Genomic DNA, 20,629 nt, shown 5'->3' with positions numbered 1-20,629 from the left:
GGGTGGTAGAATCAGACTGATAGTATTTAAGAAGACACTTCAAAACTATTTTTATTGATTTACTTTGTTTTGTAACCAAGTGTTACGTATATTTGAATCTCTTTAATATTACACACTGGAACTCATATTAGATGTTTATTTTGCTGCTTTAAAAGAAAAAAAAATTGAAGGATGGGCATGCATTCCTGCCATAATGAAACATTTCAGGCATTCTGCTTCTAGTACAGAAGGCTAGATTGAATTGTTTCTGGTTTTTATCCTACAGAAATTATGTCTAGATCTTATCTAAATATTCTGCAAGCCTATCAAAAAGATGGCTCATTTACGCCTTTACTTTCTTCCCAGGACAATGTGCTAAGACATGTGGAATAATCACAGACCTAAGAGAGAACAATTAACAATCTCTGCCAGATCTCACCTCTGTGGAGATGGACAATGTCGTTTTCATTGGGTGTAGGCCAAATTGGTGCTTCTAGTTCAGTATCTCCTCGACGATTTGTCTTCTCAATGGGGATGTTGGTGGGCTCAGGTACATACATCTCTGCAAGATGAGATAAATATTTTTCACAATCCACAGAATCAGCACTTTGTGGTACCCATCAATGGATGCTGAGCTCTTAATTCAGAAAATATTTCTTGTGGATTGTTGCCCTGTGGATCTTATTGGTGGTTCTGGAGTTCTCATCATTATGGTTATAGAATTTTTGTCTGCTATAATGTATTTATTTACTGAGTATATATAGAAAGTTATTGTTTGTGCAATGGATTTTCTTATCTTTTAATTCATTTAATAAAGTACAGAATACCAATGGCTGCTACCAGTACTACTATGCCAATGTAAACTGAATGGGACAGTCCTGTATTAAATTTTTCAAGTAAAATATCTTTTCATAATACATAATATACTTGGTAAGATTCTCTAGTACAATCTGGTCCCTTTGTGCTGCTCTAGTGGCATAAAAGGCCAAGAAAGCAGCTGGATCTCTGCAGCTGGTGTAGGGTTGGCATGACTGGCTCCTATTACCAACTTTTTTGCAGCTCCCTGTGTAGGGGCATGGCTGAAGTTCTCTGACTGGCAGATAGCCTCTTGGAGGTTAACAGCTTGCATAGGTAAAAACAGCTGTAATAAACTGCTATAAGAAGCCAGGCCAGATTCAAGAAGCTGTACCAAACTCCTTTGGTTCCATTCTGTGCATAGCTGAGAAACTGTCTCATTACATGTAAGTCACAATTAAAAGTACTCATATAAGCAATTTAAAATGTTATTGATATAAATAATTTGAAACAATATCCCAGACTCCTGGAGCAACAGAAACATTAGGCAACAGTGGAGTCTACAGAGGAATCAAAGTATTTCCTCTCACACTTCACTTATCTAATAATTTAATGAAAGGTCATTCAGAGAGAACAATGGCAAAACAGTTAATCTTTGAGTTGACAGTCCTTCCTCAGAACATGAGATTTGAACTATACTGTTGTGTACTACTTTCTTATCTGTGGTGAGTATGCAGTTTCCTGAGTTGTTCTCCTGTATCGGTTTCTTGTGATACAAGCAACAACTCGTGTTATCCTTTGCATATGTTGTTCAATGTGAATCAACATTAAAATCGAGTCCAATAATCTGTGCCTGATTATAGCCTCTGACAACGGTATAACTTGTAAAATTTAGGACAATGGTTTTATTACCTGGACACATGGGACAGCAACTTCCCTCAACGTTGATGGGTTCTACACAGGGGAGAGGGGGGCAACTGACAGTGGAGCAAAGGGTCTGACCCTGCAGGCAGTAGCAGTGTGTGCAGCTGTCAATGTCCCAACGTTCCTCATCTGCATATGTTTTTCCACTAAAGTGACACACCACCTTCTTTGGTATTGTATCTTCTGTTGAAAAAAAATTTGCTATGATGACTTGATAGGGCATAATATAAACATATTAAAAAAAATCCAATGAGGAACAAATTAAAAAAGGGCACGAGCCTAATTTCTTAATAATTTATACCCATATCCATTGACTATGTAACACATGTTACAACAGTAAAATGTGAAAATACCAGATGCTTTGCAAACATTTTGCAGTTTCGTTACCAGTCCAATTTCATATGTACAAGCAAAACAAAGAGGAGCATAAAACTTAACAAGTGTTTTTCTGTTTAAAAAAATGCAATCTAACTATTGTGTTAATTAGATTCAATATAGCCCCATTCCTCTTTCAATTATCTTGCATGTATGAATCAGACCCATTTTGACACTAACACAGTGCAATGTTATAGACAAAACAGTGTTTTGCTTAGAAAACGTTTAACAGTATTAATATTTTCACAATAAAAGAATTGCTCCATTTTCAGTGATATGAGTCTTTTTTTTCCCCCACTTTTTGAGAGAAATAGAGCATATGAAAATACAGATGACTTTTCAGGTTCCCTTTAAGAATAGGTTTCACTTGATATGCATCAGAAGCTTATAAGTTTAGGCACCGTTTTTATTTTTTTAAGATTTTTCACACACAGTTAAAATTTAAAATGGATAAAAATTAAAAAATGCTCAGAAATGAAGATCAATATTATCCAGCAAAACGATAAAAATAAAAATTGAATTTTGCTAAACAAAACCAAAGGATATGGCATTGCACAGAGTCCTTTGGAGGGAAAGGCGTCAGAGTGGATCCCATTTCATGGAATTAACATAAAGAAAATCTTGAAGAGTAGTGATGCTGCAGCTCATGAATTGGTAAAGTAAACGAGTGAGGAGAAGTCCTAATGAAGGATTAGCCTCAAATGTTTTTTCATTCATGTGGATTCCAACTGAAACTTGAACCAGGAGGAGACAGATGGAGGCCATTGCTCCTAGGACAGGAGTCTTCAATGCAGTAGGAGCTGGGAAGAAAGAAGCAGTAGGGCATCCATGTACAAAAGTGCAACCCTACCTTCCCCTGATGAAAGTACAGCAGGAGTGGTCATGAAAGATGGGGTGCACAGCTCCAACTACCTCTTCTCACAGCTTCCAGTGGCCCCAGTAAAAGACAATTGTCTGAACCAGCCATTAATCAAATGAAAAAAAACCATGCCAAAAATAAGCACAAGACAATCTTATTTATCTTCACTCTCATCATATAGCTCTCCATTTCTCTCCTATAAGCAAGAGAGAGGTTCTCAATGTGAAATAACAGTCTCTCTACATAAGAAAGGAGAATGCTTAACATGCAAGTTAAGGGAAAAAGTGAAGATGTATGGAAAAAGTAATAGAAAAGTCAGAGGAAAGGATGCAGGGCCTGCAAAACAGGATTTGCTGAACTTGTAACTATACTATTGAGGAAGACACTAGCCCTGCAGATTTTGCCTACCAAATTCTTTCTCAGCTGTGGGATAAAAATATTAAGGAGGATTATACAGCAAGAGATGCTTTAGAGAAGTGCTCAGGAAGTCATCTAAAAGCAGAATAACAGGAAGCATGTGAAAGCCACATTTTCAAATATAAACAAAGAAAAGCTACTTAAAGCTGCCAAAAAGAGCAAGACATATTTTATAAATGTTCCAGGTTTTTGTTTTTCCCAGATGTCTGCCCCACCATTCATACTAGTAGTAGTGAGGAAGGAATTTGGAGACAAAAGGAACAAAAAAGTTTCTATACAGTCTTTTATATAACTAGACTTTCATATTAGGGAACTTTATGTTAGTGAACATGCTCCTAGAGTCAGTGAGACCCAGTAATTAATTGCACACACAGTGCAAAGAACACAAAATAATGGAAAACAATAGAAATATACTTATCTACAGTCTCCATAAAAACACTTTCTGACTGAAAATATACTATAAGTAAGTTGGTATGAGAAAATAAGTCATCATTAGGAGACTGAGCAGTAATTGAAATCTTGCTTTTATGTTCTGGATTGAATTGTTGTTACAAAAGGGAAAATTAGCAGGTCACAACTGCTCTCAAATTTAGGTATTTGCAACCGAAACAGAGCAACACTGTGTTAGTACATAGGAATTTGAAAGTAAAATCGACTATGAAGTGACAAATTAAAATAAAACTAGCTAGATTATATATAGCAAAGAGTAATTTAGATATTTAAAAATCTTTCCATTTTAATAATCTAAGATGTTCTTACTGAGTAGGTGAGGTCTTTAAACACTATGTATTGTCCAATTCTTCTCTCTCTTACAAAAGGTGTAAATCAGGTTTAACTCTACTGAAGTCAATAGATTTTCACTAGAGTAAACAAGAATTAAACTGTGATTTTTAATCTGAGTATTCTATTCCTCTTTAATTTATAAAATACCATGGCTGTTTGACAAATTCTGTTAACATGAAATTAATGTGATGACACAGATGTGTAGTTATGGTATTATGATTTTTAATTTTCCTCTTATGTCAGAGGTCAAGCTGCACAGAATATTTGGTTGAGTTAAAAAACCATCAATAATAGATGCATTATGATGACACCTGTATCACTGGGACTTTTCTGTAACATCAGACACATCAAATTTCTGGTTTCCTTTCTCTTCCCTACTAGGAGGTTATTTATCTGAAAGCCACATATGTGTTGCATTTAATAAATGTTCTTCTATCATCTTTGGATAACAAGTATCTTTTATAAAATTTACACAATTCTGCCTACTCATTTTGAACTGGAACCTCCAGATCCCAAATTACCTATCAAACTGTTCTAGTATCCTCATTAACTGTCTATGGTAGTAGCCCGTTGGGTATTGTACAATAAGGCAAGACAGCCAACATTCACTGCTCTACTCAGTCAAAGGAAAAGGGCCAGATATGCGACCTGTTCCTTCAAAATGTTCAGTGTTCTTAACTCCTGCCCATTTTAATGGGAGTTGAAATGTTGAGCACCTTGCTTCATTAAGCCCAGAAACTGGAACCAAAATAAGCACAAACAAAAATTATAGAAATAGATGGTAAAAGGAAGGAGAAGGTGTTCAAAACTTACAGGCTGCCTGTGTTAAGGAACACTGAACAGAAATCCTTCTACTTTGGTCCACAAAGGACTCCAAGAAAACAGCAGAACTATCCAATGGAACTCTACCTTGATTATGCTTTAAATACTGTTCAGAACACAGCTTCACAATCCAGGAGACCCTATCTAAACAGCTTCTCCTTCCTGAACTTAAAGACAACTTAGAAAATGCCACTAAGGACATTCTGCAGCTCCATGGAGCAACAAAAGGGATGGAATAAAAATAAAGGTGTGGTGGTGAAAAATGCAGTCAGAACTGCAGAAGAATCCACCAGCTGGCAAAATAAGTTTGATGTAGTCTGATGTACAAATATTTGGTATGGTCCAAAGACTTCTGGCTGCTACAGAATGGAAAGGTAGTGAAGGAGTCAGTGATATGGCAGAGATATTCCTCCATAATGAGGGCTCTGTGGAGGAGTCTCGAACTTAAATTCTAAGCAGATCTTGGAAGGAGGGTGGAATACAAAGTATCTTACTGGGGTTTTGTGCCTTTGTCACATGGCTACAGAGGCTGCAACTTGGTATCAGAAGTGGACATGAGAGAAAGGAAGTAGACCACAACAGAGCACAGAAGAATGATAGCTTATTTTGCATGGTATTGAAACACAGTCATTCAAAGACAGTCATTCAAAGACAGACATTCTGCTGAAGTGTCTGTGGGGGTTCAAAGAGCTCAAGTCTTAAGTAGAGTAGTGAGCGTTGGAGGATGTAATGAGAGAGGAATTCTAGTTCTTAGAACCCCTTCAATAAAGCCATTAGGATGGAGAAAACATGGCCTCTGGAACTCATGATGAGGAATTGGACCTTTCTTATTCCCATCCTGTATTCCTCAAGCAATTTCAACCAGTTCAATCAAACTTAGTCAAAGGGCATGTCTACAGTGCCCCACCGTTTGTACTACAGGGGTGTAAATAGCAGTGTGCAAAGTGCTCCACTGTAACTCCCATGTGTGAACACTGTAGGTGCAAACGAACAGATTCCTACTTGCATTAATGTAATCCTGTTTGAAGAGGACTACGTTAATTCAAACTAAGAACCTTTTAGTTTGTGTCCACAGCATCCACACATGAGTTACAGAGCAGCACTTTGGTGTGCACTGCTATTTATGCTTCCGTAGTCCAAACTGCAGTGCAGTGTAGACATGCCCTAAGACTTCCCCAACTCTATGACTCCAGATGAGGTCCCCCCAGTGATGAGTCAAGGAAGACTCCAGCACTTTTGCATATGTATTCAGGTTGTGCAACTGATGTCCCTTCTTTACGTGACCACAAGTGCTATGGTTTCAAGAGAACAAATTCTATTCCAATTTTGTGTAGTTTTGTTTCAAAGTGAAAAATTCGGAACACTGTGTTTTTGATGTACTAAGTTGAAAATGTATTTAAGAAAAAAATGTCTGTGCATTTTAATATTAGATTCTTATATTACTCTGTGTGTGTGAAGGACAAAACTAAGGCTGAGTGTGTGACAGAAATTGGTTGGGATGATGATGATCAGTTATTACACATGCAATAGGGGATAGCATGCAGACCTTAACTGTGCATTTCCAGACTTTCTAGTAATTAGGGTTTGTTTTTCATTTTTAAAAAAAGTACACAAGAGAGAAGTTTAAAAGTATCTTTGTGTTGGTTGACTCTTAACACCATTTCAACATTAAGTATTTTGTAACTATATTTTGTGTGGGAAGATGACAGTGACACCCATGCTTAGGTTGCTTACAGATTCTTGTGACCTTTTATTGAGAAACTAACACCTTAATTGTTTGCAGTAGCCAGACTTGAGATACTTAGAAGGGGAATGACCTTGGGCTAGATAAGCGCCTTTTCTTTATCCCAGGAAATTCTGTTCTGGTTTTACCAAGATCAAAAGTTTTGAAAATCACCATTTCCCTTCTCTCCATTGTTGTCCTCAGAAAAAAAACATTGGCAGCATGCCAAAATAACAGCTGAACATAAACATTCTTAGTGTTACAATCATGCTGCTGCCAAAACAGCAGCAGCAGATCACATTATACTGGGAATGCTTGGAAGCTGCTGGACCAACTGTGGGCAAGGGAGAGCCAGGCTAGGCTCCCTCCAGCTATCCCTTAGACCCAGAGAATGGCTTCCTGGGGCCATCCCCTACTTTGGGGAAAACCAGATGTGGGTGGCTATCCCTTAACTCCGTGTGGTAAATGGGGAAAGCAGAAGAGGGGAGAGAGAGATGGGCCAGGCTTCCCACCAGCACCCTCCAAGACCCAGTATCTGGTCCTAGCAGCCCATCCCTCCCCTCCAAATAACAGCTTTCTCCTGCTGCTAGCCAAGGTAAGAAGACCTATAACTCAAGCACTAGAAATCTGAAGAGCAACTGTAAACTTGACATTTCTTTTCAGTGCTTGACTTTGCAACCTAAATAACATACTTTTGCTGTAGTTAATTTTTGTATGTTATAAAACATTATAGCACCTTATATTCAAGGATTACCTAATGTTCTACAGCAAATAGAAGAAGTGAAGTGCTATATTAATAGTATTGTTATTAAGTATCTCAAAATGTTTCAAAACCACACTCAACATGCCCTTATGATGGAGATAAATATTATTATACCTATTATATAGATGGGTAAAATGAACCATATCTGCTGAAACATCAGTTCCTACAGCCACTCAATTTTTTGTTGCATTTCTTTGAATTCCCTCCATATTTTTCTCCACTTCTTCCTGGCAATGAGGGTCACAAAACTGACTAAAATATCATAAGTCCTTTCTGACGAATGCCAGACAGACAAAGGACTGTATTACTTTACCTTGTTCATGGCATGATATTTCTGTGTAGGTGCCTCCAAATTGTAGTTTTTTGCAGCTAAAGCAGAGGCATTTAAAAAATCATCCTTTGCCATCTGCTACCAAAGATATTTATTCTAAGTTTAGTGAAAGACTGGGGCAATCGCTGATACTACTGTGGGTAACTGTTGGCAAATGTTCACTTTCTAAATGGCAACCTTTATATACTTAATTGCAAGTTCAAATCCAATTTGTATTCACTATCACCAGTATTTTTAAAGTATTATTGCTGTCCAAAATCTCCTTTCCACTGATTATGTTTAATATTTTTCTCCAGATACAACTTGCATTTTTCCATGTTGACTCATTTTTCTAGCTATATTTCTAACCGACTTATATTTCTTCATAAAATGTCTCTATTCTCTACGAGTTTTCACAATACCTTCCAATTTAGCATTATCTACAGTTGTATTTAATATGCTGTTTATATCCTCTTACATATCATTACAGAACATATTAAATACAACGAGGATGAATTTCTCTTTAATGTTTTCATCAACTGTGATAAGTAACCAAGTTATACATTTTCAGAAGGGTGGCCTCCCATTTTTGGGTGCAAACTGCATCTGCATTTTTGCCCTACTAATTACCTCATTGTAGGTGCAAATCAAGTAGCTAGAGATTCAAATATGCAGATTTTTGCCTACAACTCAATTGCAGGCACAAACTGCACCAACACAAAAGGAGACTGTACATTCTCCGACTGATTGAAAATATACCTCTTTATTCTTATTCCCAAGTGGGAAGAGCAAACTATTTTGTTTATTTGCTTACCTATACAATAAGGACAACACTGTCCTTTTCTCAAAACAGGTCTCTCACAGGATACTGGTGGGCAAGATTCAGAGTAGCAGCTAATCACACCATTTATGCAAATACAACTAGTACAGACATTGGGTTTCCAGGACTCAGCTGTCAGGAAAATATCTCCTTCATCATTTTTGCAGTAATTGGGCATGCTCTCGTTGCTCGATGAGGAAGGCTGACGAGGTTCATCTAGAAATATGAATAGACAGATCAGCAGAAGTAAAGAACCGTTACTTACCTTACAGTTACTAAAAAGAACAGGAGTACTTGTGGCACCTTAGAGACTAACAAATTTATTTGAGCATAAGCTTTCATGGGCTACAGCCCACTTCATCGGATGCCTGCAGTGGAAAATACAGTAGGATGATTTTATATACACAGACAACATGAAACAATGGGTGTTACCATACACACTATAACGAGAGTGATCAGTTAAGGTGAGCTATTACCAGCAGGAGAGAAAAAAAACCTTTTGTAGTGATAATCAAGATGGGCCATTTCCAGCAGTTGACAAGAACGTGTGAGGAACAGTAGGGGGGAAAAATAACAGTTATAGTGTGTATGGTAACACCCATTGTTTCTTGTTCTCTGTGTATATGAAATCATCCTATTGTATTTTCCACTGCATGCATCCGATGAAGTGGGCTGTAGCTCTATTTTAATGAGTGTTACAATTATCTTATTTAAACTAATTTGGCTTAATATTTCAAATAAAGTTTAATAAGGCATTATAGAACACTCTTTACTAAAAGCCATATATTATGTTTACTGTGTTCCATTTATCCAATAATATAGGAAAACTTCAAAAACTTCATCAAATTTATCCAGCATGATTTGTTCTTTATAAACTCATTTGACTTATTGGTTCCATTAGCCTCTAGATACTTACACACCTTTCTCTTTTAATAAATTATTGATTAAAGAGATCTATTAGGTTATCCCCCTGCCAACCCAGTATTGTTATCTACAGTGTATTTGTGAGTGTTTTGTTCTGTTCGTTTTAAATGACTCAAGCAATGGGGCTTCCATTACTTCCTAAGGGAGACAATACCATATTGTTTCCCATAAGAAGTAATATTACTGTTAGAAAAATGTTTCCTATCCAACTACACTTCCTTTACTCAAGTCTATTCTATTTTCCCTTTTTGGCACTTTTAGTCTTCTATACTTGTAGACAGCTAACCTAAACTCATGGTTTGGCCAAGCTATGCATATTTAGCTCTTTTAATTGTTCTTCATAAATCAGTCTCTCTGGTCCCTTAGTCATTTTCCTTGCTCTTCGCTGAATTCCTTTCACTTAGTTTCAATGTTTCTTAATCTTTTCTTCATTGTTTTAATAGGGATAGAAGCTGGATTTGCGAGACAGTATTTGTCAGGATTACTTCCTCATCCCCATCCAATCTTTTTGAAGACATTTGCACTTTTCCAACCCTCTGGCGCTTACCCGCACATTAAGTGAGTGCTATTGATAGCACTGCTCCTTACAGTATCTATTCATTTTTTTTTAAATGTTCACAAATGATTTAAGCAGGCATTGTTACTGAAGGTTTTGGACATCCTTCTCCAGAAACTATCATGGATGATGGCTACAGGGATTGCTCCTATGCAATCACAGAACCAGCAGTTGACTCTATTCAAGTCTAAATATTTATTGCCAATTTCACAGGATTTTGCAGAAGATCCAGAAAGGCCCATGCTGATAACTGGTAGGTCATGCTTACCTGGGCACTGTGGACAGCAGGAATCCTGTGTACGGATGGGGTTTTGACAAAGAAGAGGTGGGCAGACTTCAGTCTCACACAGAACGCGTCCACTATGACATGTACATTGCGTGCAGGAATCAATATTCCATGTCTCTCCTTCTACAAAATACTCTCCTCCTGGAGCATGGCAGATAGATGGACTGCTGAGCTCTGGCTTCTGCACAATTGATTCATCTAGGAAAAGAGAATTAAAAGGCAAACAAATGAAAATATGTTGGGACTATCATCAATAAAATACAACCAAGGTGTATTACTTTCTGACTTATTATTGATAATATAAGAACAATAGTAACAAAGTCAAGTAAAGTTAGCTGAGAAAGCAGCTGTATAAATAAATAAGATTATGTGCATATCATTATGGCAAAAGGTGGGAGAAATGAGACATCAGAAAGAGTAATATGAGACTCCACTTACAAAAAGTGCTAGCTAATACATATCTGAGAAAGCAATTAAACATGGGCACACTTAATGAAATAGCTGCAGAACAGGAGTTCTCAACCTTTTTTGAATCACACCCTGCTTTAGCAGTTTTCTTAAACTTGGAGCCACACCCTCTCCTCCTGCCTGGTTACAACAGTGAGAAGGATACAGCCTGGCATTTGGGCTCTCAATGCTACTCACTCAAACTTGGCCTGGATGGTCCTCTGTCTTACTGAATTATTAGAAGTTTTCTCCCCTGGTTGAGAGCCTCTGCTATAGAACATGGAAGTCAGCGATTTATATATAAATACTAAGTACTGGTGGGCAGAAAATTTAGATATGAGCTTGCAGGGAAACCTTAAGCCAAAAATATCAATGCAAATTTGATCTATGTGCACAGAAGTGGGAGGTTATATTCCTTCTCCAGGGTATTGTACATAAAATGGTGTTAGAGTCTGATATCAGGAATTTGGAAGGAATTCTTAGAACATCTAAAATGATTAAGGAGGCTGAATGGATATCTACAAGAAGAAGAGTATAAATGTGAAAGGGACAGAAAGTGTTCAGGGTGATTGTAATAACTTGGACATAGAAGATAAGTCAGTTTATTAGCTCACAAGCAGTGCAATGCTGCAGATAGCCCCATGCCAGCTGTCCCACAAGCAGCTGCATCCCAAGAAGGGGATATTTCCTCTTCATTTAATTTTCAAGCCAGCCCTGTAGAAAAATTGGAGCATATGGAATAGCACAGGATCAGTCTGTGCCCATTTCCATATACCAGCTGCCTTCACTGGGGATGCTAATAATTTTTCCATGAGGACATCATCCTCCAAGAAAAGAGTTAATGGTAGGAACTTCTGGTAATGGTACATGACTACATTACATCAGCATTATCTTATTTTATCCATGGCTTATGACTAATAGCATATCTGAATAAAGCTATTTGTCTCAGCAAGTAGCCTATTTTACATCTGGGCATTCTGCAAAACTGCAAACCAATTTAATACACAGCAGCTTACCCAGGGCTTATAGTCAAAATAGCATAACCAGGTAGCACTGCTCAACATCAAATTTTGTTTCTCACTCCCTTAGCATGGAAACAACTCTTGCAATTGAGTTACTGCAAAATTTATGACAAGACAAGGCTTATAATGTTCCTGAACCAGTACCTGGCTCGTCAAATGTGCTCTAGAATTGGTTCCTGAATACCTGATCATTTTATAAGCCTTTCTGCCACACACACAGAGAAGGGTGACACCCTTGTTACTCTCCTAGTCAGCCAACACTCCAGCAATGCTATGTAATGACTCCTTTCCTCTGACTCCCTACTGAAACCTACAGTGTTCTGTAATACTACTGCTGTTTAGTTTGTTCTGATCATTAACATGTAAAAATGTGGATACAGCAAAGGAATAAACTCTTGGCAGCTGAAATGTGGGTGGCCCTGCTGCATTCTGACTTATGTGCAGCCTTCCAAGAAAAGCAGAAAGTGCAGCAGGGCAGAGTGTGTGGCTAGCCCCAAGCTGAGAGTACAAAGAATCAAAGGAGACAAACTCATAATGTTCAGGGCACTGTGTTTTCTGTGATTCTGTGGCAGTGGAATGTGCCACAGAATCTGTCCTTTGCAAAGAACTGTACTCCAGAATCTAAGCCTTCATTCTGAAAAATGTTTCTATTCCTCATGGTTGCCAAAATATCCAAAACATGAAACTGAGCATAAACCAATACAATATTCGTGAACAGCCTGAAAAACAGCAACTCTGATGAGCTGCCTCATTCATATCTGTAAATTGTTAATGCTGAAATTTAAAACTGACAGTGTAAGGCTCAATCTTGTTAACTATTTCACGGGTGACCATTTTGGCAGACACATTCAGCTAATGTGCTTATCCCATAATTCCAAACTGACCCAGCTGCCTAACCTGCTTTCTCCCAACATCTTCTGCGATGTAACACTTTATCCATACAAAAATCTGCAGCTTATCAAAAACTGAAAATATGGGGGTACTCTAATGTAAACTGAAATTAATATAAAAACAAAGCAACATCTACTGATTTGATTGTATTATTCATTTTCATACAATAAAATCATCCGTTTTTAAAATTTATCTGAAACTGCCAGAGACTTGCAAGAATTTTTACCAAGTATCCCAGAATCAAGTACATGGGAAATGACAGTTACTTACCCTACAGCAACTGTAGTTCTTAGAGACTTGTCCCATGTACATGAGGCTGGTTTCTTTTGGCCAGCAATGCTGTTGGGGCCATACCTACACTCTGGATGTCCTCCCCCTCACCAACTGAAAGGTATAAAAGTCAGAATAGGCCCAACCATCCCTCAGCTCCTTTGCCAAAACAGAATCCATATGGTACAGGATGCCACAGCAGTGGAGGAGGAGGGTGGGTCATGGAATCCCTGTGGACAACACATCTTGAAGAACCACAGTTGCTGCAGGTTAAGTAATTGTTCTTTCCTCTTGGTGTGACTGTCCACACTGTTTGCACTGCTGGTGATGAGCAAATGGTGACCTCACAGTCAGGAGGTGGGTGCTAGGCGTCTTATTTAAATAGTGACTGCAGCACAGCTCTATCAAAGTGAGTGTCAGATCTTGAGGCCACAACTAAGGAACAGTGCTGGGTAAAAATGATCCCATGTAGCTGCCCTGTACATTTCTGAAATTTGTACGCTTCTTAAAAAACCCCTCAGAAGCTGCCTGTGACCTGGTGAAATGGGATCTAACCTGCATGAGTGGATCTAATCTAGCTAATTTACGCCATGTTTTAATACAATTAGATATCCATTTAGACCAGCTTTGGGTAGATATTGCCTGATTCTTGCATCCTTGTAGCTACAAATGCTACAAGACTCCTGAATCGTCTTGTTCTGCCAAGGTAATATGAGAGAACTCTAAGTATGCCAACAGTGTGCAGTTTGGCTTGCATTTAGTTGGAGTGGGGCTTGGGAAAGAAATCTTGCAGGTGAACCATCTGATTTAAATGAACATTTGAGCCTTTTTTTTGTAAAAACAGAGTAGGGCCTAGAGTAGAGGTGGGCAAACTATGGCCCGCGGGACCCTCCTGCCTGGCCCCTGAGCTTCTGGCCTGAGACGCTAGCCCCCGGCCCCTCCCCTGCTGTTCCCCCTTCCCCACAGCCTCAGCTCACTGTGCCGCTGGTGCAATGCTGTGTGTGGCGGGGCTGCAAGCTCCACTTTGTCTTTATGGATTACTGGTGAGGTGGACTAGCCACGAAGGCCTGAATTTCCCCCACCCTTCAAGGGGATATTATAGCTACTAAAAAAAGCTGTTTTCATAGATAGTATATGGAGCAAGTTGCTAGGGGCTCAAAATCAAGTCCCATTAACCAGGCTAAAACTATATTAAGGTCCCAGAAAGCGGCGGGGGGGGGGTTGGGAAGGGGTGCGCGGGACCCAGACTGTGAGGAACACATGAATGAGGCACTTGAGGAATCTAGCAATTTGTAGGATGAGAAAATATGCTATGACCTTGGACACAAGGATGATGTGCTGATACTTCTGCTTACTGTACTCTTATAGAGCTAAAGAACAGCCCTGAATGCTTAGGGATAGCAGATAGCTCAGAATAGCACACCTCGGGGCTTTTATCTCCCTTCTATGGGAGACAAGTGACACTATCCTTTTCAGATTGGGACCTGCTTCCATCTGACTGCATAGGTCAGTCTAGTAGAATCTCTCCTACTATGCACCAATATATTCTGGACTTCAGCTGAACAGCTTCTTTTGATCATAGTTAATCAGCTAGCATCCACACTGTCAGATACAATGATGCTAGGGTCTGGATATACGATCTGACCTCTATTTTGGGAGATTACATCAAGTAAAACAGATAATGTTACTGGGCGCTGAACTGACAGGCTCATTTAGGTCTCAATACCAAAACTGCCTGAGCCAAGTTGTGGCAAACATGATCTGCTGAAACCTGTCTGAATTTCCTTAGGACCCAGTGGATAGGCATACATCATCCCTGGAATCCATGAGAGGAGAAGAGCATTGGACAAGGAGCCTGGGCTCAGATTTCCCCTTTTAACAGAATATTTAGCATTACTTGTACTAATCTGAAACAAACAAGTTTACTGTTGGTTGGGTATCTCCACCCACGTAAGATGCTTTGAAGGACCGAGTCATCGGTAGTCCATTTTTGGTCACCTGTGAATTGCCTGCTGAGCTGGTCTGCTATGACATTCTGTATACCTAGCCGATTAAGACCTAGTGGTGTGATTTGGTAACAAATGCACGTGTTCCCGAGGCTAAAAGTTTCTTCACAAAGGTGGGGGATGATCATGCACCTGCCTGTCTGCTGACATAAAACAATGCTATTGTGTTGTTTGTCATTACCTGAACTATTAGCCCACCTAGCATGGGAAGAAATGCTGTACATGTTAGACAAACAGCTCTGAGCTCTAGGATGTTTATGTGCGGAAGTCTCTTTGTGAGTCCAGAGATCTTAGGCTTGTGAGTGTCTAGGTGAGCTCCCCAATCAAGCATGTAGGAATTGGTCACCAGCATCTTGGTAGGCAGAGGTGGAGAAAAGGTCAAAGACCTTGATAGTGGGTCCTTCCACCAATTTAGTGATGAGAGGACTTCTTGAGTGAACTGCACTCTCATGTGCATGTGATGTTTGCTGGGAAGATACATTGATTTCAACCACCCTTGCATGGAGAGTAGATGAAGTCTGACATGCTGCGTGATGTAATGCACAAGGCCATAAAACCCACAATTCTGAGGGTACATCTACACAGCAAAAAAAGAGCCTTGCAGTGAGTCCCAGAGACCAGGCCAATTGACTCGGGCTCGTTGGGTTTGGACTGTTGGGTTAACAACAGCAGTGTATGCACTGGGCTCTCAATTATGGCATCAAACTTACTGCTCTAAGGTGGACACAAGATGTGTAGTAGAGGAGAAAAAAGCTGAAGGCCTTCTGCATTGCAACCTCTGCTTCTTCCTTGGTGACTCCGAGGATCTTTGTGGGTTGTAATAACAGTGGAGGGCCTTTGTCTAGAGTAGCTTTGTGACCTGGCCTGCTTTCTCCTAGGGGCTGTCACATGGACTCCCAAAGAATGGAGTCTCTCTCTGATTTTTAAGAGAGCTCAGGGCTTCCTCAGTTCTTGTGTTGAGCAGTCAGAGACTTCAAATCCAAGATCCTCAATTGCTCCCTGAACCTCCTTCGGTATTACTGAATATTGTAGCCATGAAGCCCTGCAAGTGGCAATGGGGGTAGCCACTGACCATGCTCTTGTGTAAAACACCTCTAATGCCACCTCAGTGATGGATGAGCTACCAACTGTCCCTCAGGTACCACAGACTTCAATTCCTCCCTGTGTTCTTGAGGGAGTTTCTCGATAAATTGTGACACCTTGTTCCATTAAAGTAACCACACGTTGACAGGAGCAGCTAGTAATTTGCAGTGCGCATCTGCAGGCTTGCTAATGGGCAATTTTTCCTGCCAAAGAAACTATTTTTTTATTTTTGATTTTTTGAGTAATTTTATGGGGTGGTCCTGGAATTTTGGACCTTTCATGCACTCAGGAACTTGATGAGTGTGAAAATATTCAAACCCATTGGAAGGGACTTGGGTACCACAGATGCTAGGGTATGCCATGTATTTGCCTGGTTCTAAAAGGACTTGGTTATTGGGCACAGCAGAATGTCCAGTAAATAGTGCAGGAAAAATCGCACAACTCCACAGGAATTTCTAAAATGTGCGCCATGGAACGGCTCAGTGGGAGAGAAGGGCTCTACTGTCTGGTCTGCTGAGGAAGAGGAGATTGCTGCTGGGATAGGATGCACTTCAGTCAGCATGTAATTCCTCTTCACTTTCCTTTTCTTCCTGGCACACAGTGCAAGTGTGTACCAGCTACCTCTCTTAAGCCAAGCTATGAAGTTTCATAGGAGAGGGAGAGCGAACCCTAATGAGGGAAGGGGGTCACTAGAGGCAGGCTTCCTCACTGGATGCATACCCCAAGTGGCTCACAAGAGCCAATATTGCATACGGTAGGGGTAAGAGGCTGGGGTCGTGGATGCCAAGGTGAATATTCTCCCTGAGATCCCAGAGGTCTGCATTTGCAGTGATAGCTTGTAGATTCCCTGTATGTCAAATAGGGGTCTTATGTATAGGAACAAGGTGGGTGAGTAGGAGGTGCTCCCCTACTGTGCTCTGAAGGGAAGGAAGAAAATGAATACACCTCCTCTAACAGTGGGACTTCCCTATCTGGAGTTCTAGGGATGACTTTGAGTCTTCCCCCAGCACTGGAGCTGAAGAGCTTACTGGTACCACAACAACTGTGCTAGCTGGTCCTGAGAAACAGGACACTAACAGCTGAGGAGAAGAATGGTGATTCAGGCTGCACTGTGACCATAAGATTGCTCAGTAATGGACAGAACTTCAGTGCTGAAAAAGTTGATGCTGGGAGCATCTGCACTGCAAAGATCAGCACCAGAGTAATGGGCACGGAGGTCATTTGCATCACGTGCACCAATCTCAGTTTCAAGAAAGCAGTATCAGGTGAAGTACAGGCTACTTCCTGAGACAGTAGTGTGTGCTTGTGACCATATTTGGTCAGGGTATCAGAGGGACCTGGTATGGATTGCGACCTAGCCTTTGGCTGAATATTCTGAGGTGATATATGTCTTGATTTCACTAGGTTCCAGGGAGGGCAACATAGGTCTGTGGTACCTGAGGGAATGATGTTCCGTCCTATCACTTTCAAATCACTGGTGAAGATGAACTGAGCTGTTTTACTAGCCTCAGTAGATGGAGGTTTAGGTCTCTTCAATGAGTGAGCAATGGGAGCTCAAGCTGAGACACAGCTTACTGGAGTATTGATTGATGATGCCTATTTATACCTGGTAGGCCCCTTTTTCTGCAGTTCTGAGGAGGCTCTCGAGAGCACTCTAGAAAAAGAATTTTAAGACAGGCCTCTCTCATTTTCTGTGTCCTCTTGGAGAGGGAGTGACAGAATGAGCTTTCATCAGGGCTATGCATCTCTTCAGGGCACAAAAGGCTTCTTGAGTATTAGCAGAATACCCATCAGAGCGGGGATGAGTTTAGAGCCCTGGGGACTTTGCTTCAGTCATAGAAGCTAAATCCCAGTACTGGGTAAGTCCCTAATACTAACATAAGCTTTAACTAAACATTGTTTTAACTAATTTTAAGATACTAACTTAAATATTAATTTCCACACCTGTTTTGTTTCATTTTTGTTTTATCTTACAATAAAGTAAATTACCTGAATCCTTTTTATTACTTATTTTCTACCGATTTAGCATTTTATTACTATAAATATCATTATTACAACTTTGACGTTTACTATGCAATGCCACCTACCATCCAGTAACTCAGATATTAATGATATATTAATATCTATTAAGGTAATAATTATTGCTTATTATATAAAACAGCCTCCTGTGAGCAATTTCATTGAGACTAAAAATGAAATAGTTTTATACTAAGTTAGATGGTGGCTACAAGTAAAGATCTTTCAAGTACTTTTAATGTGTATATTCTGTTATAATTAAAAACACAGTAATTCTTCATTATTTGCACTTAGCCTTCCTACCCAAAAAGAGAACTCAATAATCTTCCATTACAGGAGCAAACATTTCTGTTCTGCAACATGCAATGAGAATATTCAATTAATCAAGAAATCTGATTGAATGAATATTCCCATCAGACCCACTGAAACACTGGCATCAATAGGTGACCATTAATGAAATCTCATTCTTAACTCAATAAAAATGATGAGTATTTTGTAATAGCTTATCAAATGATATTCATATGACATCACAGCTAATAAACTGGAAACATCATAATATTTTAGAATTGCAACACTTTGTACAAATATTAATGAATTAAGCCTCACAACAGCCATGTGAAATAAGTATTCACACCTTTATTTTACAGCTGGGGAAACTGAACCATAGAAAACATAACAAAAGTCACCCAAGTTAGTTTCTGGTATAGCTGGGCAACAAAACCTGGTCTCTTGACTTGTATTTGTGCTTTAACTTTGGGTGAGGAAATTTTGCACACAAGTGGGAGCAGGGTTGATTTATTATATAATGTAGAATACAACATTTTACCTGGACATAACGGACAACATTGTCCTGGATGTATGGTAGGATTGCCACAATTAGGCACAGGGCAGGTGATCAAGGCACACATCTCCCGTCCATTGTGACAATAACATTCTCGGCAACCATCATGCCAGCTCTCCTCTTTCTCATGACGACGCCCATCCATTGACAGGCAAGAGCCTGTTTTAACTGGTGGCATAACAGAATCTGGTATCTCTGCATAAAATGATCAGAAAATACGTGCCCTGGTGAGACTGTTGCTTAGAAAAAAAATAGTGCATACCTTCATTAGATTTGTTTTTAGAGGGTTTATTTTTTAATTATTATTATTAGCTATTCTCTTTCTTTCTTTCACCTAGACTTAGAAATAGGGTCAGCCTCACGAGCACTTGAAACAAGCTTCTGCATGGTGTACCAAGGTGAAATGATCATGTATGCTGTGGTTAGATGCATCTTCCACAAGAAAGCCAGTATTCACTTCCATTTACTCATAATGCACTGGTCATAAATCACATAGAAACTGAATTTTGGTTTGGCATGTCAATACTGATAAAAACAACTTCGCACACCCTTATGACCAGGAGACAATGTGCTTTGCTTGGAATATCTTTATAGTCGGATTGCAATGGGTTGGTGGTCACTTGCTCGGGCTTCCGAGGTAGGCATCTATTGCTGCTCATACAGCAGTGACAACAAATATAAGATTACACAAGCAGCGTGAGGGCAATATCACAGAGCAATGCTCAAAAGGTTAAATTAATCCCTGGTGTAACTCCATTAATTTAAATGAAGTTACATCAGAGATGAGTCTGGTCCATTTCTGCATTCTGAGCTACTGGGTTGACCCCCTAAACTCTCAGCCTCTACCCTCCCGTTAGGAGGAGGGAAGTGAGCACAAGACCATCACATCAGAGACACCACTCTCTCTTCCAGTACCTCCAGGGATGAAAAGGGAAGATCTTCAGCTTCCCTTCTTCTGGTCTATAGCAGGGGTGGCCAAACCATGCGCTCTTTTACCATTGAAGTGCGGCTCGCAAGCCGCCTCTGCTCCCCTCCCCCGTTCTATACCTACCAGACTTGGGGGTGGGGGAGAGGGGTAAACTCAGGTTCTCTGCCTTGTAGTGTGCTGGTGGGGTAGGAGCTTCTGTCCAGTGGGGAGGAGGGTCTCGGGGCTTCAGCCCTGCGGGGTGCACCTGCCAGGGCTCAGGGCTTCAGCAGCAGAGGGGCTGAAACCCCGAGCCCCGGCAGGTGTGCTCTGGCTCTCGAACTTCTGAAGACCATCGTATGCAGCTCGGAGGGCATGTAAGTTTTGGCCACCCCTGGTCTATAGGAAGATATGATTCCAAAGCACTTTCACAGGAGCTGGGGACTGGGTCCGCCATTCTCCTCAGAGATAGAAGAGAAACAGTTAAAGAATCCTGGCATACTTCCTTTCCCCTCAAGACTCTAGTCTCCCCAAAGTACCACCTGTCTCCTTTCTCCACTGTAGTATGCTGACACTCAGTAAAGTGAGTAACATAGGGTGGAAGCAGGGGAACCAACAGGGGTAAAGAGAATAAAGAGGAAGTGTAGAAAAAGAGGGAGAGACTGAGTGGAGGATTGAGTGACTGAAGAAAACCTTGGAGAGGAGGAAGGAAAAAAGGAAGAGGGGTAAGGGAAAGGAGAGCTGGCATAAAAGAATGAAAGAGAAGGATTAATAAACATTAAAGGAGAAAATGGCTGTAGGAAAACACTTCAT

The 20,629-nt window shown here is 40.1% G+C and overlaps 1 protein-coding gene across 7 annotated transcripts in view; it reads right to left on the bottom strand.

Annotated features, from left to right (window-relative positions):
- CRIM1 (cysteine rich transmembrane BMP regulator 1) overlaps positions 1-20,629 on the bottom strand; it is a 300,103-nt gene that overhangs the window by 15,145 nt on the left and 264,329 nt on the right. For 4 of the 7 annotated variants that reach the window (XM_073338355.1, XM_073338359.1, XM_073338357.1 and 1 more), the window contains 5 exons: positions 18,898-19,107; positions 10,319-10,534; positions 8,565-8,786; positions 1,687-1,881; positions 419-541 (listed from right to left, as the gene is read on the bottom strand). In XM_073338355.1, coding sequence (XP_073194456.1) covers positions 419-541; positions 1,687-1,881; positions 8,565-8,786; positions 10,319-10,534; positions 18,898-19,107 — 966 coding nt within the window. Of the gene's footprint in view, positions 1-418; positions 542-1,686; positions 1,882-2,568; positions 2,874-8,564; positions 8,787-10,318; positions 10,535-18,897; positions 19,108-20,629 lie in introns of those variants that run through there. The other 3 variants (XM_073338356.1, XM_073338362.1, XM_073338360.1) reach the window with 2 other exon arrangements.

The sequence above is a fragment of the Lepidochelys kempii genome, chromosome 3 (genome assembly GCF_965140265.1).
Source record: "Lepidochelys kempii isolate rLepKem1 chromosome 3, rLepKem1.hap2, whole genome shotgun sequence".
Classification (NCBI taxonomy): Eukaryota; Metazoa; Chordata; order Testudines; family Cheloniidae; genus Lepidochelys; species Lepidochelys kempii.
The sequence above is the reverse complement of the archived record's forward strand: the minus strand, read 5'-3'. Positions and strand labels throughout refer to the sequence as shown.